This window comes from Aedes albopictus, chromosome 1 (genome assembly GCF_035046485.1).
Source record: "Aedes albopictus strain Foshan chromosome 1, AalbF5, whole genome shotgun sequence".
Classification (NCBI taxonomy): Eukaryota; Metazoa; Arthropoda; class Insecta; order Diptera; family Culicidae; genus Aedes; species Aedes albopictus.
In genome coordinates, this window is record NC_085136.1 from 147478471 (window position 1) to 147502959 (window position 24489).

Genomic DNA, 24489 nt, shown 5'->3' on the forward strand with positions numbered 1-24489 from the left:
TGTCTAATTAAAGCATGTATGATTAAAATAAAGCATGCATTTAGTATATTACCCATTGTTGTTGTGTTTGTAAATATTGGTTGAGATTGTGGTTATCCAGGGCAAACAAAATTATTGGGCATATTGTTTCTCTTTACTGTATCGTAGGCCATCTTTAAATCAATAAACAGATGATCGGTCTTCACGAAAACTTGCCTGATATACCCCGACGAAGGACTCCTTAATAGACTTCAGCTGGTTAAACAACATTCCGGACAAAATGCTGTACGCTAAATAGAGAAGACTACATAGAAATAGACCATACAAAATATTAGCAGACAGTTATACCTCTTCCCGTATCTTTAATGTAATACGGTGTAAGAGTTGATACGTCTGCTCACTTAAGTTCTTGGAGAAGCTCTGCTCGGAGTTCACCCTTCCCAGCATCCTTTTTGTTCTTCAGCCCTCTAATGACTGTTTTGACCCCGTCTAGCGTTCGTTGGAGGATCCACATCCTGTCCCTGTGTGTCGTCATCGATTTGAGCTCTGGGCGTAGCCAAAGGAGGACAGGGGGAGGAGACGTGCCCCCCCTGGCCACCAGATTTCTTTTAAATTCTGAAACTCAAAGTTCTTCAAACTCAGAGTTCCAGAAAAAATATCTCAAGAAATAATCTTTTTTTTAATAATTAAGGTTTTTTTCCATAATTGTCAAACCTTATTCACTCGAAAATCACTACGAACTACTTCAATCTTATCATAGAATTTTAATAAATAAAAAGCTTGGTTAAATAGCTAAGTTTTGTGATGTTTATTTATGGAATACAAAAACAACATGCCAAACTTTCCAGATACATATGCAGGAACCGGTTCCAGTATAGAAGAAGAAGGACTTTGTAGAACCATTTGCTGCTATGAAGTGTAGTAGCACATAATCCACGAATTTTCACTAATATTCAATTCTAACAAACGTCACACTAAGACCAAAATACCGATAGGATTTCCTTATAAATTCTTTCAAGGACACCTTCTGAAATTCCTTCAGGTATTGCTTCAGGAACGTCTCCAGGGATTCTTTAACGAATTCCTCAACGGCTTCCCAGGAATTTCTCCTTCGTGAATTCTTCCAAGAATTTGCTCCAAGAAATATTTCAATATTTCCTCCTACGGTTCCTTCGGATTTACTGGTACTTCTGCAGGGATGCATCGACAAATTCCTCCAGGATGTTTTACATGGCTTCCTTGAGTGATTTCATCATGGATTGCTCCAGAGATTTTTTTTCAAGAATTTCTCTAGGGGTTTCACCAGATATCCCTCTTAGAATTTTTCTTGGGATATCTTTAGAGGTTTCTCCAGTGATTGTTCCAGTGCTTTTTTTCGAAGATTCCTCCAGGAATTTCTCCGAGGATTTATCCATGGATTTATCCATATATACCTTCAAGAATTCTACAAGAAATTGCTCCAATAACTCAATCTGGAACAATACGCAGTATTTCAGCAGGAATATCTTCCAGGAACCATTATAGAAAATTTTACAAGAGATTATATTTTAAATAATTCAAGAATTCTTAATGAAATCATACAAAATAGTCTTTTGATAGTCCGTCTAATGAATTTTATAATCATTCTTCCTGAAATTATTGCAGACATGGATTCCTTTAGATTTTTTTCTAGGCATTCCTACAGAAATACTTTCAAGAAATTCGTCTTGGAATTCTTTCAGGAACACATCCAAGAACTAATCCAGGACTTCCTCCAGGAAATGTTTAGGGGTTCCCTTAGGAATTCTTTCGGTATTGCTTCCGGGATTCCTTCTGGGGTTTCTTCACGAATTCCTCCAGGGATTCCTTCAGGAACTGCTACAGAGATACTTCAATGAGATCCTCCACGAACTCTTCTTAAAATTCCATTGGGATTTCTCCAAGAATTCCATCTGTGATTTCTTCAGGAATTCATCCTGGTACTCCTCCGATAATTCCTCCAGAGATACGGGAATTTCTTTAGTGCTGTTCATTCTTTCAGAAAAGCTCCAGAGAATATTTAAAAAAATCCCCTCAAGGATTCCTCCAGGAACTCTTTTCACAATTCCTTCAGGAGTTCCTCTTGGGGTTCTTTCAGAAACTCATTCAGGAAATAATCCAGTACTTCCTCCAGGGACTGTTTAGGGATTCCCTTAGAAATGTCTCTTGGAATTGCTTCCGGGATTCCTTCTGGTTTATTTTTTTTTTTCAAAAATTCCTCAAGGAGTTCCTTCGCGATTTCTTCAGAAATCCCTCCAGGAATTTCTATAGGGATTCCTCCAAGAATTTCTCCAGTGCTTACCTCGAGAATTCCCTCTGTGATTCTTTCAGGAACAACTTATTTAAAAAAAAATTCAAAGATTCTCCCAGGATCTCTTCTTAGGATTCCTTCGGGAAATCCTCGTTGTATTCTTTAAGGAACTCCTCCAGAAATTAATCCAGTACTTTCTCCAGGAACTGATTAGGGATTCCCATAGGAATTCCTCTTGGAATGGCTTCCACGATTTCTTCCGAAGTTTCTTCAGGAATTCCTATAGGGATTTGTTCAGGAACTGCTTCACGAGCACTTTTAAGAAAACCTTCAGGATATCTCCAGAAATTCTATCTGCGATTTCTTCAGGAATTATTCCTGTTATTCCTCTACGAGTTTCCTAAGAGATTCCTCTAGAAATTTCTGAAGGAATACCTCCAGGAAATCTTCTAGGGATTCCTCAGGGAATTCCTGCAGTGATTTCTCTAAAAATTCTTCAAGGAATCCATCTAAAGATTCCTCTAGAAATTCCGCCAGAAATTCCTCTAGGAATTCCTCTAGAGATTTCCCCAGGAGCTCCTCTGGAGATTTATTTAGGAATTCCTACAGACATTCCTCTAGGAATCCTACAGGAATTCCTCCAAAGATTCTTCCACGAATTTCTCCAGAGATTCCTCTGAGATTTTCAACAGTAATTCCCTAAGAATTCTTGCAGAAATTTATCCAAGAATTTTTCAAAAAAATCCTCTAAGGATTTTTCCAGATACCCCTACAGAGGATTTCTCCACGAATTACTTCAGTGATTCTTCCCAGAGCTCCACCAGGAATTTTCCAAGGCATTCTTCCAGGAATTTATACAGGCATTCTTCCCGGGATTCCTCCTTGGATTCTCGCCGAGATTTCACCAGGTATTCTTTCAGCGATTCCTCCAGGAATTCCTCCAGATATTCCTCCAGGAATTACTTCAGGGACTCCTCCTGGAATTCCCCAGGAGTTTTTCCAGAAGTTTCTCCTGGAATTGTTTCAGGAATTTTTCTTGGGATTCCTCCAGGATTTCATCCAGGAATCTCCCGGTGGAATTCCCCCAGAAATGACCCCAGGAACTTGTTGAGAATTTTCTCTAGGAATACCTTCTTAAATTATTCCAGGGATTCCTCCAGGAACTTTTTTAGGGATTTCTCCACAAATTTCTTCAAAGATTCCCCTAGGGATTTTTACTGGAGTTCCTCTATAAATTTCATCAAAAATTTCCCAAGGAGTTTTTTCCAAAATTTCTCCCAGAGTTCCTCTAAAGCATAGATTCCCAACCTTCATTTCGCGACCCTCCAACTGCTTGCAGGCACGCTTCGATTGTTTCACGAAAAGCGGGGTGACAAAAGACTGGGAGGTCGCGAGAGCCATGGTTGGGAACCGGTGCTCTTAAGATTCCTCCTAAAAAAATCATTCGGATATTCTTGCGTGCAAAGTAGATGCTACTAATTTCCATCCCCCCGGAAGCAGCAATGTTGCCTAATCTTGGGCCGCTGTCGTCAGTGACGGAGCGTTGGCTCTCCGTACCGATGCACAGTGGGGAAAAATAGGTATAAAACGCGAATAAATTCAATATCTCTGCTCGGAGTGGATGGATTCGAATGAATTTTTGACACAAACTGTAAAAATCTCTACAGTTTCAGATAAAGAGGGTGTCATTCACCGCACGAAGCTGGAAATCAGTTATTTAGCTCGTTTTACCCCACTCTCTCTATCATACACCTTTTAGAGAAAACCCTTATCTATTCCCGACTGGCGTGCAAAATAACTGACTTATTCAACTCGTATTTGTGTAAAAAAATCCATAGTATCGGCAATTTAACATTGGATTGGTCCTGCTCTTATCGATTGCGTTCCACTCCGGGCGAAGTTACATGTGAAATTTTAAAGAAATTGTGGATATCGGGGTTATTTGACGGTATTTCAATTTTTAAGGCCGTGCGGTGAGCCAAATCAGCTCCATTCGATACTACGGAAGTTTTTACACAAACACGACTTAAATAAACCACTTATTTTGCACTTCAGGAATTTTCGAAAAAGGTGAAAAAGAGAGAGTGGGATAAAACGAGCTAAATACATTGACTTTCAGCATCGTGCGGCGAATGACACGCTCCGTATCTAAAACTACAGAGAATTTTACAGTTTGTGTCAAGAATTCATTCAAATCCATTCACTCCGAGCAGAGATATTGAATTTATTCGCGTTTTATACCTATTTTTTCCCATTGTGCGATGATTGGAAAGAAAGAGTCCTCTTTTTCGATTCATTCGTTAACGTCACCGTCACCGTTAACTATCTTATTCGTGGTGTTTGGGACATTTTCTTGTGCAGACTTTCGTAAAGCGCATTCTTCACGTCATCTATTCTGTCGTTGAATAACGCATACACATTGATCATACTGTAGTTAAAGAATTGACTATGGAGTCACAATTCGCAAATCCGGTCGTTAATCTGCTTCCATATCACAACTCGCTTAATCTGTTTCCCGAACACTCTGAATCAGACCCTACGTTCTGTCTTATCGCTACCGCTGTGGTAAATGTTATATTTGAATGATGTGTTGGCGACGGGATCCACCGCCCGCATTCACGTTCACAAAGTTAAATGTCATCGGCACATGAATTGAATCACTGATGAAAATGGGTAGAATTTTCTCTATTGAACTAGCAGCGCACATAGGCGTAAATGGAACAAATTCCTGGCCATAAGTCAATTTTTTTTGGGATTTATTTTTTTCATGTTTATTGGGACATTGAATAGTTAAGGGATTTTTCCCTCACATCGAGCGTGCAGAATTTGAAGTTTGAAGCTCCTGTTTAAGGCCAGTCTAGTGCTCATGTACAGAATATACAGTGAGACTAATCAGCCTTCCGACATACCGCAGTACACAAGACGTGTGTTCAATGACCTGACTCAAACTTTCTCGAAGTTGATTCAATTTGCTCGTATATTTTTTGTCAACAAATATCTTTCAAAGCTACTTCGAGCAACTCTAATCTGTTTTCTCATTGAGCACCTTCACATTTCGATGAATGCTTATAAAGTCACGTTAGAAATATTTTATTTCTTCTTTTTATGCAGCAATTGCTGTGAAAATTCGAGCTACTCCGAACCGCTAGAACTAGGCAATGATGTTTTCGATCATCTGGCAATCATTTGGCTCATTTGTTTATATCTCAGTCCAGAAGCCTAATATTAAAATGTGATGTTCGACAAACTTGTAGATTATTGTTTTTCCTACAATTATCACCAAGGACGCCATATTCTAACTCTCATATTTATGCCGTAAAAGTGTTAGTACCACCTACTCATACTTAACGATCGAATTTTTCGATCGTTTAGTATGAGTAGGTGTTACTATAGCTCTCATGCCGCACGGTGTCAAAATGCCAATTATTATCGAACTTTCATGTATCTCGGTTTTTTTTTTACAGAATGTCACTATTTGGCCCATTTTGCATGAATGGAAAGTTTGAAAATATTCCATCGGGGAAATTTTGATTTAGATGAGTTTTTGGATATTTTCCATACTAAAATTCAATAAATACTGTATTTGCCTTAAAAAAGTTTCATACAAAATGTATGGGAAATTTTTCGCCGATGAAATATTTTCTAGTCTTCCGATTATGAAAATATAGCCCAAATGCTAACCATTTTCGAAGAAAAAAATCCGAGGTACATGAAAGTTCGATAATAATCGAGAGTTTGACACCGTGCGCCGTATATGTGAGAGTTAGGATATGGCTATGGCGTCCTTGGTGACAATTGTAGGAAAAACACTTATCTACAAGTTTGCCCAACATCTCATTTCAATATTATGCTTCTGAACTAAGCTATTGATAAATGAGTCAAATGATTGCCAGGTGATCGAAAACATCCTTGGAACTAGGTTGAAATTGTTTGCCCGAACTACTTCGAGTTATTCCAAACTGTTTGAAGTTCGTTCAATGAAACCAACAACCCGAGCGGCTCAGTGTAGGTGTGGGGAGTGACTCAATGAACACTTAAAATAAACTCGTAATAGATTGCAACTACGTTCGAACAGCTCACTGAACAGAGCTAATATTTGATTACAAATGTCAAATTTGCCTGAAAGAGTCAGGCTCTCGGGGATCATAACATTTCTTTTCTAAATAAATAAAAAAAATGCATCAGTCCGTATTTCGACGTCGTGCGTCCCAGACGATACCGCTCTTAATCTCAGTCAAAATGTGCTCTTTTCTGGTGGCGTTGTTGATAGTAATGCATTGGGGATTTCCCCTCGTAAGCAGTAATCTAAATGATACTTGTGTGACAGATAGTGGCCGCAGTGGACGATGCGTGCTGGTTCGAGATTGCCAGTATGCTCTGGATATTTTGCACGACAATTATCTTACGTATGAAGAATACAGATATATTGATAACAATATGTGCGGAAAAGTTCCAGGGAAACCTCCGCTACCATTGGTATTTACAATCTCTGAACAATCTCCAAGATGTGCTGCTCACTATACATTGTTATTTTTTCGAAGATATGTTGTCCATCAATTCAAAATGTGGCAAGCTGTGGTGTTTCAGTTGTTCCACGCATATTTGGAGGCAACGAAACTAATGCTGGTATTTATCCTTGGGCTGGAGTCATTCAGTACATAAATAAAAGAGGTCAGTTCGAAGTGCAATGCGGATGTGCGCTGATTCATCGTCGATGGGTGCTGACAGCAGCACACTGTATCGTTGGAGTTCCAAGAGGGATATTTGTGTAAGATTATCGCATAACAATAGGGGGATTAGGGGCATAATGGACACCTTAAGCAAATGAGTATGTTAGGCCTGTAAAACTGAGTAAAACTTAACATATTATCAGTTGACTTACAACTTTAACTTGTTTTGTTGTTGTATTTCAATCATTTACAGCAGGTAGAATGTCTGTATTGTGAAGAAATAATGAATAGTAAACCGTGTGTTTTTCAGGGCTGGCAGGAAAGGTACGGGGCGAAATGGACACCCATCGGGGCATAACGGACTCCCCTGCATATTTTATGCTTATTCTTTGGTTACATCGACCAGTTAAGTAATTTGCCTACGGAGATCAATACCATAGATATAATACTCCATCTTAGACAAGTTTACATAACATCAAAGTTAATTAAATAAACTTTAGGCTAAAATGATCGGATTGATTTTTTTCAAACTCTCTTAAACGCCTAACAGTATGCAATTCGCGTACATCCATTCGTAATTGCCAGTGTTCATTATGCCCCGAACCGACTACAACATTAAAATAGCTATTTTAAGTAAATTCTGATCAAAAATAAAATACTTCATCCATTGCTAAATCTTCGTATACATGTAGATAAAGTAATAATTCATTTGTTTTTATGGTGGACACACTCAAACACTTGTAATAGCTTATTTGATGCCGCTTCGAAATTATAAGAATTTCACCATATGAAAAACACATTTCAATTTCAATGATATTTTGGTTATTTTGAAGCAATATAAATGGTACTTTTGTAAAATAGAACCATGACTTGTTCCTTTACACTAATGCATTGAAAGTTTTACATAAAAGTCAATGGTTTCGGATAAATCAGGGGTGTCCATTTCGCCCCGGGTGTCCATTATGCCCCTAATACCCCTACTTATTAAAATTATGATAATGTTTCATGCTGTTTCAGACATAGCGTGCGGTTCAATGAATGGAATACGAGGAAGAGGGCCAACTGTACCACAAAGGACGATATTAAAATATGCAGAGCAGTATATAAAATAGAACAACAATTCGTACATCCCTCATATGTCATATATAGCTCTAACATGAGACACGACATTGGTTTACTAAAAACGGCAGAAAATGTAGAAATTACTGATTATGTGATTCCAATATGTTTGCCGTTCCGTGAAACGCTTCAGGAGCTTCCCATTGAGGGCGAACTCTTCACAGTTACTGGTTGGGGCCGAACCGATAAAGGTATGTAAAGTTGTTTAATGTCGAGTAGTTAGTACAAATTAATGTGATAATTTCAGACACATCTGGTTTGCAAAGGCACGTAAGTATGACCGGGCAGAACAGAAGTATGTGTGATGCTGCGTTCAAACCTCAAAGAATAAAGCTAACGGCTGACCAACTCTGTGTCGGAGGTGAAGAAGGTCAGGACTCGTGTCGTGGTGATTCCGGAGGACCTTTGATGTACGAAGATGGACTGGTCACGTATGTTCTAGGGATTGTCAGCTTCGGTTCGTCCGACTGCGGCACAAAAAACCATCCCGGAGTGTATACAAAAGTAGTCAACTATTTGAATTGGATAGAAGATACAATGATAGAAAACTCATGAAAACACAATAAGTTTAAAAGCTTACATTTCTTTCTTGAAGAATCTATGTAAGTCACGGATCGACCAAGACCACCACTAAGGTTAACTCAAATGATACTAAATAATCATATAATCATATACTTTCACTTTTTTTTTGTTTTGAGGAAACTTGATGCCGAAACACACATATGAAGAAGCCAATTTTGATACATCTGAAAGCTATATATTGGCTTTGCGCAGCGATTCCCATCCCCACTTACACGCGAAACCGGTCGGTCTACCAGTAACCCTAGGGAAGATCTGTTAACCAATCCTGATAGGTGCTTTGATCGTAGGCTATCAAGGAAAGCGTGGAGTTTGCTCCGGCGCGCGTCCTGAAGGGTTAATGTATTTGGACGGTATACAAAGGTGCGTGATCGGATTACTACCGATCGATAACATAATGTGCAGGTTGAGGATGATGCGGCTATATGCTTATGGTGTCTAGGAATAAATGACTAGGGGGTCTGATAAAAACCTAACCGCTAACGGAGCCTGTGGAGTACCAGGGCGCCCTTCACAGTATTTTGCCCTTTCTGCGCTAACCGGATCAATGGTGCAGTGGACCTTGTGTTTCTCTGAGACAATCAGCTGGCCTTCTTTAGTATCATACTTGAGACTAAATAAGGGCGGAGTTATGAAGATGTTGTTAATTAGTTTAAATTTTCACCTATATGGTTTCGCATTATGCGATATACACAGTGTATTCTGTGTATGCTCGCTTTTGACGTTTTCCAATCGATACCGATCTCGTTTCATTGCTGCTGTTCTTTGTTGTGCTGTGATTGCAAAAAGCTTTATCTTACCTAGTTTGGGCAGTGGCTACGGTTAGGATAGCTAAGACCAATCCTCAGCATAAAAGAACAGCAACGATCATGTGAATATTACGCAACTCACTATAACAATCCGTTTCCGACATTCATAGCAAACTACAGTAGAATCACTTGGCATGATACGGGACCTCGCAATACAGGCGAATGGCTCCGCCGAAGCTCCACTCCTCAATGAGGCAGCAACACACTCACTGTCTCGTCATGATGATTGCTGTCACCGATGCTTACTAGGGGAAGTGCAAAATAGTACAGCCCAAGCGGCCTTAGTCCATGAAACATGCTTTCATATGGGGAATTTCTATCTAGGAAACCTTGTGAACCTGGTGTTTGCTACTTTCAGTAAAAATGAAATGGCAAACTCGCGTGTCATGCCTCGAGCCTGTGTGCTTGTTGACAACGCAATCGTTACTACACTCATCTCCGAACTAACCCCCAGCGATGTATGTGCTATCACAATTGATGTTTCTGTTGGAAATCTTAACAGGAAATACATTTATTGTTCGGTGTATGTACCGCATGATGAACCGTCCCCTAAGGATGCTTTCAAACAAATCATCGCATACTAAACTTCAAAAAGGCATCCGCTAATAATTGTTAGCAGTGATGCTAATGCTCATTATATAATCTGGGGCAGCTCAGACATTAACTTGAGAGGCTTCAGTTTGATGAAGTCCTTAAGTAGTACAGATCTTGGATTACTTAACATAGACAACCGCCTAACCTTAATGGTATCTGCTAGAGAGGAAGTGACATAACGATTTTCTCTAACATAATTAGTCACGAGCTGACCAATTGGCATGTGTCAGATAAAGAATCTTTATCTGATCATCGCTACATCTTTTTTGAATATGTGAATGTTACTTGGCAAACTTTGCGTTTCAGGAATCCCCGGTTAACCAGCTGTGATCTCTTAACAAATTTGGTTGCGGTCACTTTTCATGGATACACCCGAACCTCAATTTAGGTAACGAGCTGGGACTGCCTAAATAGATTTTTTACCTAAATGGATTGAGTTCATTACCTAAATGGATTTCATGGTTGCAAAGAAGTTTGCGAAGGGCAAGTGGCTTGCAGATGCAAAGGGGAGGGGATCAAGGCTTTCAGATGTAATGGGGGAATGGTCAGAGGGATTTGAAGCTAGATTTCAAGGGAGTTATAAGGCGGGGGGTGTTCAAAGGCGTTTCAGAGCGTTTCAGGACGTTTTAGAGGGCTGTTAGGGAACTTCATATACTCTCAGGTTGACTTCACAGGAATTTCAGAGGCGTTCCAAAGCGTTTCAAGGCATTTCAGGGCGTTTTAAAAGGTTTCAAAGGTATTTTAGGGGGCTTTATAGGCTTTCAGGTGTGTTTCACATGGATTTCATTTGTGTTTCAGAGGTATTTCAAGACAATTCAGGATGTTTCAGGGAGGTTTTGGGGGCTTCAGAAACTCTCATGTGAGTTTCACGAAGTTTTCATGGGGATTTCAGAGGCGTTTGAAAGCGTTTCAAAGTGTTTCAATGCGTTTCAGGGCGTTTCATGATCTTCCAGGAGATTTCAGTAGGTTTAAGAATGCCATCAGAGGGTCGTAGGTGAATTTGACGAAGGTTTAAAACGGGTTTCTAATTTCGAATCGCTTCAAAGCGTTTAATGGTGCTTCAGGGCGTTTTAATGTGTTTCAGGGCATTTCAGGAGGTTTATGGGGAGCTTAAGGAGTTCAGGAGGTTTCACAGGGGTTTTAGGGGGCTTCAGAGGCTCTCAGGTAAAATTTATGGAGGTTTTATAGGGATTTTGAAGGCGTTTTAGAGCGTTTCAAAGCCTTTCATGATGTTTCAATGCGTTTCAGGGCGTATTAGGGCGTTTCATGAGGTTTTACAGGGGTTTTAGGGGGCTTCAAAGGCACTCAGGTAAATTTCATGGAGGTTTTGTAGGGTTTTTAAATGCGTTTCAAGGCGTTTCAAAGCGTTTCAAGACGTTTCAATGGTTTTCAATGCATTTCAGGGAGTTCCAGGAGGTTTAAGGAGGGTTTTAGGTGACTTAAAGGTTCTTCGAACTCAAAACTTGGTTGATCATAATTAGCTGAGGTTGTGTGAGCTTGAACCTTAATCGTAAATCTCTTAGAGACAACAAAATACGTTAGTAGATCCAATGACCTATACTCAAGGAAGTTATTGGAGAAACTGACAATGAACTCACCACTTGATTTTACAAAGCTACATGAGGCTGTGTAAGCATAAATTTCATTCATAATGCTCAAAGAGATCACTGATCAGATCAGTTGGCCTTAGCTCCAGGGAGTTCTTGGATACTCCTATATAATCATAGAACCCATCACTTGATAGAATGTAGATACCTGGGGCTGTGTGAGTATAAACCTCATTCTTAATGCTCTCAGATAAAACTAGTAGACCTCGTAGATTCGATGACCTATACTCAAGGGAGTTCTTGGAGAACCTTGATAAAACATTGGTAGTTCCGATAACCTATACGCAAAGAAGTTCTTGAAGATCCTCAAACTGACATCGAACACACCACTTTACAACACATAGCAGCAGGATGCTGTGTAAGCATGAATTTCATTCATAATGCTCCAATAGATCACTAATAACGCTTGTAGATCAGATGGCCTAAACTCCAGGGAGTTCTCGGATACTCTTAAACTTTTAACCCTTAAACACTCCGTAAACGTCCCTTAACTCTTGTTTCTGCTTTTTTTTCGTTAACCAACTTTATCTGTAATCTTGAGTACTCCAACTGCTCTGAACACAATCAAATTCCATTTATGTAACATTGCCTAAACGGAGGGACCTTAATAGATTTTACCTAAATGGATCCTACCTAGTGATTGAGATGATGCTGTTAATACTACAACGACCTTCATCATGGAGGGCTGCAAAACGGTGAGTCGATAAGGAGAGCGTCCACCATAGCTCTGGTCCTCACAAGTTCCTACCTCATGCTTCCATGGGTCAAGCGATGACAAAGACCGCCAGCAAAGAGTTGTGTGCTTAGCTGATAGTGCAGCCTGGGCACTGTTGTCCTTCTGACTTCAGCTAGATTGAGGAGGTACGAACCGAGCGTCTGTTCACCAATGAGGTGCGACTCAAACAGCGTTTGTTCTGGCATCCATCGGCTGAGTAAGAAATGCTGCATCACGCCCAGCTAGATCCAAGGTGGTAGCCACATCAGCGTGGTCGTCCCTGTTTGGTTGGGACGTTAAACAGAACTGGCACGATGGCCCTCCGGCGAGACAGGAGTGTTGGCGTAGGCCCAATAAGCCATCCGTAAAAAATCCCCATTGCGAATAACATAGGAGAAAATACGACTCGATACAATCGGCCACCACCCACGCAACGAAACATGGACTACGATTAGAAACTTGGAACATGGAATTGCAAGTCACTTGGTGTCACAGGATGTGACAGGATAATCTACGACGAACTACATCCCCGCAACTTTGACATCGTGGTGTTGCAGGAACTTTGTTGGACTGGGCAGAAAGTGTGGAAAAGCGGGCATCGAGCGAATACCTTCTACCAAAGCTGTGGCACCAACTGGGAGCAGGATTTATAGTGTTGGGCAAGATGCGACAACGTTTGATCGGGTGGTAGCCGATCAACACAAGGATGTGCATGTTGACTGTGCATGTTGCAACTACAGCATCATCAACATCCACTGCCCACATGGAGGGAGACCCGATGACGAGAAAGAAGCATTCTACGCGCAGTTCGAGCAAACATACGATGGTTGCTTGCCGCGTGACGTGAAAATCGTTATCGGCGACTTGAACGCGCAGGTAGGAAAGGAGGAAATGTACAGACCGATAATCAGGCCAAACAGCCTGCACGCCGTATCGCACGATAGCGGCCAGCGATGCGTAAACTTTACAGCCTCCCGTGGTATGGTAGTCAGAAGTGCCTTCTTCCTCGGCAAAGATATCCACAAAGTCACCTGGAGATCACCCGACCTTCAAATAGAAAACCAAATCGACCACGTTCTAATCGACGGTAAATTCTTCTCGGATATAACCAATGTCCGCACATATCGCAGTGCGAATATAGATTCGGATCACTACTTAATAGCTGTATGCATGCACTCAAAACATTCGACGGTGGTAAACTCCACGCGTCGAGGTCGAACGCCGCGGCTCAACATCGAACAGCTGCGTAGCGTAGAAGTGGCTCAAGACTACGCGCAGCAGTTAGCAGTGGCCCTACCAACGGAAGAGCAGCTGTAGTGTAGTGAATATGTGTAACCAGTGGTGTTGTGCCTTTCATTCCGAAATCCCGACCCGAAAAATACAGTTCACCCCGACTCGCCGGAGTTGGACCCGGATACGTGCCAACAGAAGGTATCGTGTGTCCCATCTACAAAAAGGGCAACAAGTTGCCCTCTATCACCGATTGCAAGAGAGTTCGTGGCGCAATATCAGGCTGGATTTATGGGTGAACGCGCTACAACGGACCAGACATTCGCCATCCGCCGGGTGTTGCAGAAATGCCGCGAATACATCGTGCCCAAACATCTCTTGGTCATTGATTTTGAATCGGCGTATGATACAATCGATCGAGACCAGCTATCACAGATCATGCACGAATACGGATTCCCATATAAACTGGTACGATTGATCAAGGCGACGATGGACCGAGTGATGTGCATAGTTCGAGAATCAGGGACATTTTCGAGTCGTTCCGAATCTCGCAGACGGTTATGGAAAGGTGATGGTCATCGTGCTTACTGTTTAACATCGCCTTAAAAGGTGTAATAACGACCGCGGGGATAAACACGTGTGGAACGATTTTCACGAATTCCGTTCTGCTGCCTGGTTTCGCTGATGTTATTGATAGTCGGAAACGTACATCCGACTAAAGAATGAAGCCGAATTTCTATCGATGGTGATGGAATCGAGGTGGTTGAAGAATTCGGGTACTTGGGCTCACTGGTGACCTCCGACAACGGCACCAGCAGAGAAATACAGAGACGCATTGTGGCAGGAAATCGAGCTTGCTTTGGACTCCGCAAAACTCTACGGTCGAACAAAACTCGCTGTCACACGAAATTAACTATCTACAAAACGCTGATCAGACCGCTAATCCTCTATGGGCACGAAGCATGGACCCTACGCGCAGAGGACCAACGCGACCGTGGCGTTTTCGAACGGAAGGTGCTGCGTACCATTTACGGCGGAGTGCAGATGGAAGATGGGACTTGGAGAAGACAAATGAACCACGAACTGCTGGGAGAACCAACCATCGTCCACACTGCGAAAATCGGGAAGATATGGTAGGCGGGTCGTGTCATCAGGGTGTCGGATAGCAATCCGACTAAAATGGTTCTCGAGAGTCATCCGACCGGTACAAGAAGACGTGGTGCACAGCAAGATAGGTGGGCCAATCTAGTGGAGGACGATTTGCGGACCCTTCGCTGAGTGCGTCACTAGAGACACACAGCAATAGACTGAGCAGAATGGAGACGACTTCTACGTACAGCAGAGGACACTCAGACCTTAGTCTGATCGGTAAGGTAATTACCTTAAGGATATCATTTCTACAACATTTGGAACACTGACAGAGCTGTCTGTTCATCTGAAACGAAAATCATCAAAAAAGGAACGCAGCAGGAACTAAAAAATCGATTTGGTTATTTGCTTCAACATACATGAATGTACAACATGTTCACTAGTGCGCTGCGAAATCATCTTCACATTTCTTCGGTTCTGCAGGTTGTCAGTGCTTTTAATTTCCGTCCAAAAGCGACTTGTCAAAGCAACTGCAACATACCTCTTTTTTCCCGCCGATCCAAATAAAAACAACCAAACGTGCTCCGGTGGTCCAGAACACCAATCTTGTCCGGCAGCACAGGAACGAACAGTAAAAAATAGACTCCATCCCTACGACCGTAATGAATTCGTATACACCTGAATTGACGGCCATAACGGTCTTGCAGCTTCTGGCCAACCTCGCAGCCACATCGAAGCTAGTCATCAGTGGTGGACCAACGAATGGAAAAAGATTGCTTTTCCGACGACTACCAAGTCGACTTTGACTTCGAAAAGTCCGGCACACAAGACTGGCAAAAAGTGTGAAAAGAAAATTGTAAAAATAAACTTTATTATACCGAAACACGTTCCTTTCGCTTTTTTCCAACCACGCGGCGTGCGAGGTGATGGCGGTCATCCAGAAGGCACCAACACGGCAGAACGGCCCCATTGACGACGAGAAAGTCACTATTGCAATATGTTGGTTCTCTTAGCCAGGCGACAGTCAGCATCGTCCCTACGAGCCAAGTTATGTATCCCTTCAGGAAACTGGCAGTGCATGGTCAAGCACGACGACGACGCAAATCCAGTCGGCGATGGAGTGAAAAAATCTTTTGGATCAAACTACAGCGACGCAGGATTAAAAAAGGTAAGGGCGAAAAGCATGGCCATCCGGTCGAAATAATCAAGTTTAGCTTTGCCGTCCTGTCTTATTTTCAGCCATGGCCAAAGCTTTTCGTGAGGTTTTTTTTTCTTCTTTGTCACTGTGACATAATGAAGTTCGGAATTACCAGTATAGTAGATTCCGTCGATCTGCTAGGAGTTGATTTTGTAGCCTCATAGGAGTTGTTTTTTTCTCGACATAAGTGGCTACCAACGGATGACTGGTTAGAGTGGGTGGTCTCAACCGAATCACCCGTGACATTATGGAACTTCTCAGGGGAGTTTTCGGGGCTCTAAGTGGGTTTTCGCAAGCATTGCAGGGAGTTTCAAAGGATTTTCCTACGGGCTTTGGAGGCGTTACAGGTACGTTTTCGGGCGTGTCCGAGAATCTCCGTGGGGTTCAAAAGCGTTACGCAGGCGTTTTCGGGGGTTTCGGAGGTTCTTAGGTGCGTTACAAGAGGTCCGGGGGGATTTCAGGGGGATAGTGGAGGCATTTCTGGAAGTTTCAAAGCATTTTCGGCTGGATTCAGAGGCGTTAAGAAGTAGATTTCGGGAGTTTGGGATTGTCTACCCGGGTAGAGGTAAAATACAGACGATCAAAACAAGATATTGGTTTGATTGATATAAGAGATAAAAGATCTGAAAATAATATCTGAAAAATGCTCCTGGAACATCTGAACAATATCAAAATTTGATATTTCAAGATCATACGAATAGCTCGCTGCTATTGGTTAGATCTTAAAAAATCTAAACATGATTTGATGATGATGTTCCAGGAGTAAATTTTTGATTTTATTTTTAGATCTTTTATCTCTTATGTCAATCAAACCCATATCACTTTTTGATCTCCATATCAAAACATGCTATTATTGAGCTCTTTTCCTCTACTCGGGTAAGGTACGTTATATGAGGTCCGAGGGGGTTTAAGGGAAATCTTTTAGGCATTTCAGGAAGTTTCAGAGGATTTTTGGCGGGTTTGGGAAGCATTACGGTAGCGTTTCGGGGGTTTGGGAGTGTCTCAGGTGCGTTACTTAGAGTTTATGTGGGTTTAGGGGGATTTCCGAGGCATTTCAGGAGGTTTCAGAGGAAATGTCTCTGAAATGCCCTTCGATTTAAGAGTGTTTTTGGAACCCCCGGTACGGCCCTGGCCTGAAATGCCTCGAAACGCCCCATTGAAACGCCCTTGAAATCATCATAATTAATTTCAAAACCTCTGAACCCCCTTTGAACGTCGTTAATAGGCTCCAGAAACCCCCTTCAAATGCCCATGAAATGCTATCTTAAGGCGAAACTGGAAGCATTTCCTCACTTTTTGGTTTTTGATTTTTTATTAAATAACGAAGCAATATTTTCAAAATCGGTTTTCGTACACATGTAGAGTATGGATCAAGGTATCTTCTGATTTTTTTTTTGTAGCGGAAAAAGTTTATCGTTTTTGCAGAAACCATTTTTGAACAAAATTTCACTAAAAAATTGTTTCTACAAAAATGGAAAACATTTTCCACCACAAAAAAAAATCAGAAGATACCTTGACCCATAAGGACTGTTCAATTTATAAAACGGACAGCTTGCTTGGGCGATATATTTTTTATTTTTCAATAAAATCATTATCAGTTTTTTGCGTAACTTTCTATAGCTATTCTCAAATGTAGGAAAAATATAACATTATGCAAAATGTTTTTTATTGTGTAACTGAAGCGGTTTTCGTAAAACATCAATGAAAACCCATTTCTCAAAATTCGACAGAACTTTCCACATACTTAACATGCACATTTTCATGAAGTTTTTAATGTATTGAAATCTTATACTATTCTACTAAAGGTAAAGCTCAATAGTTGGTCAGTAATAATGCACCAAGCATTCTCCAGCTTGATATAGTAAGTTGCCTTGTTTTCATAGAATTTATTAAAAAATGCTCATTTAAGTCCTGTGTTGCAATAGCATCACGGATTCGGCTAAAAATTTGTCCAGAGTAGTTGAATGTTGCCCTCTGAATGATACAGAAGAAAAATTTACTTTTAATTGCATTTTTCATCAAAAATTTAATCTATGAAGATGGTTATATTAAAATATTTCATATTTTTTGCTCCATTGATGCAGATTTTCGACTCTAGCGAATCTTGTTATTATTTATTTTCAACAAAGCTGGTCCTATGTTATTGTACACCTTATTTAATAATAATCGGATGCATACTTTTTATTTCCAACATCATTGTTATGCAAAATTTTGCATTTGGTTGCATTGTTATTTGGAAGAACTTTCAAAGAACGAAACTGTTTTGATTACTGTGTCTGTAATGGCGTACAGTATCCAAACCAGCAATGCTATTAAGAAGCAGTTTTCTGAATTTAAAACCACATTATGCCCACTTTCGACTGGATGCATAAAAAAATTGATTATTTCATATTTTCATACTCTTTTTGCTTTACAATTGACACTTAATTTTCCAATTGAGTTTAAATTTTGCCAGAATGTTTACTACTCATGCTGCTGCAGCATGGCACATACTTTTCTGGTATTAATAGTGATATACCATATGTGAACAGTAATTTTATATATATTTTCAATTTTCAGCAATCGAAAAAATCACCTCATTTAACACCTGGCCGATTTTCTTGAAAATAAAACTATTTTTATTCGATTCAAAAATGATTACTATAATGCATGATGATGTACTGAACAACGAAACAAGGGTGGTTAAATTTGAGCTACGCGTCTTCTTTTTATAGCATTGTAAAGTTGTCCGTTTTATAAATTGAACAGTCCTTACTCTACATGTGTATGAAAACCGATTTTGAAAATATTGCTTCGTTATTTAATAAAAAATCGAAAACCAAAAAAATTAGGAAATGCTTCCAGTTTCGCCTTAAGGAGAAACTTCAGAGAATACCAATATGGCTGCCACAATGGCCGACTTGGACCCCTACTCACGTTTTCAAGAGCACCAATCTTGAAAATTCGTAAACAAGTGCGCTCGATTTGGAAAAGCTGCCTCTTTTTGCAAGTGAGCAAAGCCAGGATAAACAAGTACGGCTTAGTTCGAGGCCTCGTTTGTCAGATTTGTGCCTCTAAAGTTTGTATGAAAAGTTGCAATGGGATTTGTTGACGTTTCACCTTAAGCCCTTGAAATGTTCCTGAAATCATATGAAACTCTTTGAAATGACTCTGAAATGTATTAAATCGCCGCTTAATCCCCTTGTAACAATCTTAAAAGACTCCTGATTTCCCCTGAATTACCCTTGAAGCCCCTTGAAGCGTCCCTAAAACCCTCTTAATACTATTGAATCGCCCCTGAGTTCCCCGTAATACCGTTCCGGTCGGAAAATTTTCTCGACTCCCTGGGCATAGTGTATCATTCTACTTGCCACACAATGTACACATTCATGCAATGGCAGACAAAGAAAGCCCTTCAATTAATAACGGTGGAAGTGCTCTAAGAACACTAAGTTGAAGAGAGACAGGCCTAGTTCCAATGCGAACGTCGAGCCATAGAGAAGGATAAGAAGAAGAACCGTTAAAACGCCAACAAAACTTGACAGAAGACCCTTAAATGGTTCCTGAAAACCCCTAAAACAATCTCCTGAAACGCCCCTGAAGCCCCTTGGAACCCGCTTTTCTGGGTTCTCTAGGAACTTTTTGGCAACCCCCTTGGACCTCCCCCCCTCGAATGCCCATAAGCAAGACCTATTCTCGCGAATTAGATGACATCGATATAGAGTCTCTGACTGAGGAAACGTCACAACGGAAAAAGAAGATGGGAATCGAACCCACGACTCCCAATTGGGTTTTTAAATTTTGAAAAAAGTATTATTTGTTTTTATTTTACACGAAAGAGCACCTTTTTATGAGCCACTATGAATTTTTTCAGATTTTAGAACTTTACTTTGATACCTAAAATCAACTTCAAAGAGATTTTTCGAAATCACCTTTTGACAGCTAGGCAACTGTTTGACTGCTCCGCCCAGTACAAAATGCAACGAGGGGTGATTCGACAAATCGCTCCCATGCAAACTTCCAATTGATATTTAAATAGGTTCCCGGGCACCAAAAATGATGAAAATTTGGATTTCGGCTCATTTTGGCATGCAGATTCAGAATATGGGATTATCCCAACACCGCTAAAGAAACCAATTCGCTAGACGGGCGCTTCTTCCCTCCAAGCTACTGAGCCACTTGACCATCTCTGTCCCCTGAAGGCATAGAACTGAACTCGATTCCACTAATGCACATGGTTTGTTCCTTTTCACAATCCGAATTTCCTTGGGATGGAATAAGATGAACATCTACACGTCTTTGTTGTGTTCAATAGAGTTCAGTTGTGTGCCTTCAGAGGACGAAGATGGTCAAGTGGCTCCGTAGCTTGGAGGAAAGATCTGCCCGTCTAGCGAATTGGGAGGCGTGGGTTCGATTCCCACCGGAGCACGTGGATTTCTTTTCATAATTCAAATCTCTATTTGTTCATCGGTCACGTGTCGAGTCAAGTACAAGACACTGATTCAACAGTGAGCTTACAGTTGTGGTCGAAATACGTATCTGTCAAAGAATGCAAATTCTTAGTGGAATTAAAAGAAACAGTACTAAAACCGTTTTTTTTGTACCCACGTGTTTCTGTTGCGTGTATGAATGTCAGAGCCTGAGTGATTTCCAATCATTGCATTGGCATTCTGCCAGGTTAAGTTTAAGTCTACTTCAATTTTCATTCAGACCTGGCTCTCTCCAGCTAGATTCCAGTTCGACAGAATAATACCAACTGCATCGATCCAACAAATAAACAAAAAATAACTGCGATTGGAAAATTGCTACGTGGCGAAAATGTCGATCTCATAACTTCATTGGGAGCATCCGCATACTTGCCGATCTACTGAAGGATCGCGGATTCGGCATCCTGGAAAAGTATTTGAAGGTTATTTAGTAAAAGCTTTGAAACTACCCTCGAGGTATCCCTCTAAGAATTTCTGAAGGGAATTCCGGGAGAAGTTCTTGAAGAAATTATTGGAGGTATTTCCAGAAAACTTTCCAATGATGAAATTCTTAGAAAAATCCTGGAATTCACCTGGAATAGCTGGAATGTATTCATAGAGGAATGCCTGGAGGAATTTAAGATCGAATTCCTAGAGGAATTCGTGGTGCATTTTCAAGAGAAATTTCGGGAGGAAACCCTGGGAGAATTCCTGATGAATTTCTTGGACAAATGTCTCAAAGCGCTTCCAGCATGTAAATACTTGTATGTTTAAAGAAAGTCACAGCGACTTTAAAAGAATAACGGAATATATTCCTGAAAGAATCGCAAAAAGAATCTCTGAAGAAACTCCTTTTCTCTTGAAGGAATTCATTCCTGAACAAATCTGTAGTTGAACGATTTTTAAATTTTCTCGAAGATAATTGTAAAAAAAATCCTGGATGACTTCTTTGGGGATTTCCTGACTCCTCTGAAATCATCTTATAGAATTCCAATACAAATCGCTGGAGGAATTCCTCTAGAAATCTTTTAAGTAATTAAAAAAATATCTTCAATTAATTAAAATTGTTAAAAATCTTGCATAAATCCTTGGAAAATATGATGGACGCCCGAGCAAAGGCGGATAAGAAAACGATAACAAGTTCTGTTACCTGGTTATCATTCGTTTGATAATTGAGTTTGTTATCATTTAGGTTGAATTAAGAGCCAACATAACAAAAATGATAACTCATATTTACTTCTCGAATACCACAATGATAAGAAGTTAAGTTATCATTGAGTTCAAGTTGATAACTAATTGTGTTATACAATATTTTGTTCAACATTTCATTTAGTTATCAACATGAAAAAATACATGTGACTGATAACTGGTTTTGTTATCAATTAGTTATCATTTAGAGCTATTTTATCGACCAAAATAGTAAAAATCTACTTTACCGACATCGTCACCTATTGAAAAAAGTTTCTTGTAACTTACAACCAATGTTTTCGACTATTGCACCCAGGCGGGTCTCGAACCCTGATCGAGTGATTGTCGGTCGCAGCCGATAGCCCCTATACCAACGGGACTCATTGAGAGTGAGAGTAATAAAAGGCTACGCTTTCGTACTGCAGTCGCATTGTAGGTGGGAAGCGGAAACTATTTTTAGATTCGAGGTTCATCAGACTCTCAGTTTAGGGAAAGCTTTGAAATGTGCGATTGGAAACAGATAACATATTTTGTTATCATTCAGTATTTTTATGTTATCGCGATAAACCAAAATTATTGATAACTAAATTTGTTATCATCTGGTTATCATCAATTGAAAAAGATGATAACAAAAATAACAAAATGATAACACCGATAACACAGTTAATTATCAAAGTGATATCACTTTGTTATCCGCCTTTGCTCGGGCGGTTTACTGAAATGTATGACCGAGTCCCGGAATAATTTTTTGAATAGACCCCGAAAGGAATTTCCTGGAGCAATCCTTGAAATAATTTCCGTAGCAATCCCTGAAGCCTGGAGAACACTCTGTAGGAATTTTTCGAAAGTATACCTGAAGGAATCCCTGGATAAATTCCTGGAGGAATCCTTAGAGGAATTATGGGAGGAGTCTCTGGAGAAATTAATGAAGAAATCGCTTAAGGAATCCCGGAAGAAATTTCTAGACAAATTTCTGGAGGAATCCTAGGACAAATCCCTGTAAGAATTCCTCGAAAATCGCTAAAGCAATTCTCAGAGGAGTCTCTGGAGGAATTTCTTGATAAATTTCTGACGGAATCGCTTTATAAATTGCTGTGGAATCCCTGAAACAAATCCTGGAGGAATTCCTGGAGAAATCGCCAGAGGTATTGGAAGAATTCCTGTAGAAATAATAGAGGATTTCCTGGAGGCATCTCTGAAGAAATTCCTGGTAGAATCTTTTGAGAAATTACAGGAGGGAATAAGGACTGTTCATTTTATAAAGAGGACACCTTGTTTGTGTGATATCTTTTTTATTTTTCAATAAAATCATTATCGGTTTTTTGCATAAATTTCCATAGCTATTCCACAGTGTAGGAAAAATGTAACATTATACAAATTGTCCTTAGTTATGGAACTGAAGCGGTTTTCGTTAAAGCTCAATAAAACCCCATTTCTCAAAATTCTACACAACTTTCCACATACATAACTTTAAAATTTTCATGAACTTTTCAATGTGTAGGGATCTAATACTATTCTTCTAAAGGTAGAGTGTAATAGTTGGTCAGTAATAATGCACCAAGCATTATACAGCTTGATATAGTGAGTTGCCTTGTTATCAATGAAATTGATGAAAAATACTTATTTAGGTCCAGTGATGCAATAACACTACGGAATCAGTTCAAAATTTGTCCAGTATAGAAGAGAATCGCATTCTAAATGATACCGAAGAAAAATATGCTTTAAAGTACATTCTTCATCATAAATTTAATACTAAATGATGGCCATAATGAAAAATTGCATACTTTTTGCTCCATAAATGCAAGTTTTTGATGCTAGAGAAGCTTATTATTATTTATTTTCAGCAAGGTCTGACCCTATGTGATTATATACCTTTTTTGAAAATAACTTCATGTTAATTTTTATTTTCGACATAATTGTTAAGTTGCATTTGCAATAGAGTACATCGTTATTTAGAAGAACCTTCAAAGAACGACGCGGTTTTATCTCCGGTAACTGCAATGAAGCATAGTGACCAAGCCAACAATGCTATCAAGAAGCGGTTTTCTGCATTTGAAATTGCATTATTAGTACTTTCGACTAGATCCATTGAAAACATTCAAAATTTAATATTTTTATACATTTTTGTTTAACAAATACATTTTATTCTGAAAATCGAGTCCAACTTGTAACTTTAATATCTCAACAACCATCATTCCGATTAGGTTTATATTTTGCCAGAATATGTATCACTCAAACTGCTGCAGCATGGCAAACAGTTTTATGCAATTAAAAACGATACACCGATGTTTTACAGAAATTTTGTGTTTATCTTTAGTTTATGGGAATTGAAAAATTGATCTCTCGAAACACTTTGCCACATTTCTATGAAGTTCAATAATTTTAACCCAATTTATTTATGGTTATTATCTGCTAATATAATGTACTGAACAACTAACCAAGACTGCTCAAATTTGAACTACGCGTTATAGTCTTGCAAAGTTGTCCTCTTCATAAAATGAACAGTCCTTAAATCCCGGAGCAATTCCTGAATGAACTACTAGAGAAGCCCCTGGTTGAATCCGTGGAGGAATTTCTTAAGAATATCCTGAAGGAATTCCTGCAGGAATACCTGGAGGAACCCCCAGAGGAAATCCAACAGAAATTTCTGGAGGATTCCCTGCAGAAATACCTGGATAAACTCCTGAAGCAAATTCTGGAAGAAATTGTGATAGAATCCCTAGATGAATTCCTGGATGATTCCCTAAAGGAGTTCTGGGAGGAATCCCTAGAGCAACCCCTGAATCAATTTCAGGACGAACCTCAGAAGGAGACATTTCTGGAAGAATTGCTGTAGGAATTCCTAAAGTAATTCCAGGACGAATTCCCGAATCAATTTCTGGAGAAATTCTTGAAGAAATACCTGGAGTAATTCCTGGAGGTATTCTTGGAGGAATTCTCTGGAAGAAAGAACTTCAGGAGGAACGCCTGGTGGTATTCCTAAAAGAATTTCTGGAGG

General features: G+C 40.0%; 1 protein-coding gene across 1 annotated transcript; it reads left to right on the forward strand.

Annotated features, from left to right (window-relative positions):
- Positions 1-6397: 6397 nt before the first annotated feature.
- On the forward strand, positions 6398-8709 carry LOC109421873 (CLIP domain-containing serine protease B15). Its single transcript, XM_019696445.3, has 4 exons — positions 6398-6724; positions 6790-7016; positions 7936-8228; positions 8285-8709. The coding sequence occupies exons 1-4, from the start codon at positions 6425-6427 to the stop codon at positions 8590-8592; spliced, it is 1128 nt and encodes a 375-aa protein (XP_019551990.3). The 5' UTR covers positions 6398-6424; the 3' UTR covers positions 8593-8709.
- The last annotated feature ends 15780 nt before the right edge of the window (positions 8710-24489 follow it).

What these genes read in the sequence shown, in the direction of transcription:
- LOC109421873 (XM_019696445.3), top strand. Translation starts at nt 6,425, where the DNA reads ATGCATCAGTCCGTATTTCGACGTCGTGCGTCCCAGACGATACCGCTC. An exon ending in GGAAACCTCCGCTACCATTG is followed by an intron (nt 6,725 to 6,789) that starts GTATTTACAATC and finishes ATTTTTTCGAAG; the next exon opens with ATATGTTGTCCATCAATTCA. An exon ending in GTTCCAAGAGGGATATTTGT is followed by an intron (nt 7,017 to 7,935) that starts GTAAGATTATCG and finishes ATGCTGTTTCAG; the next exon opens with ACATAGCGTGCGGTTCAATG.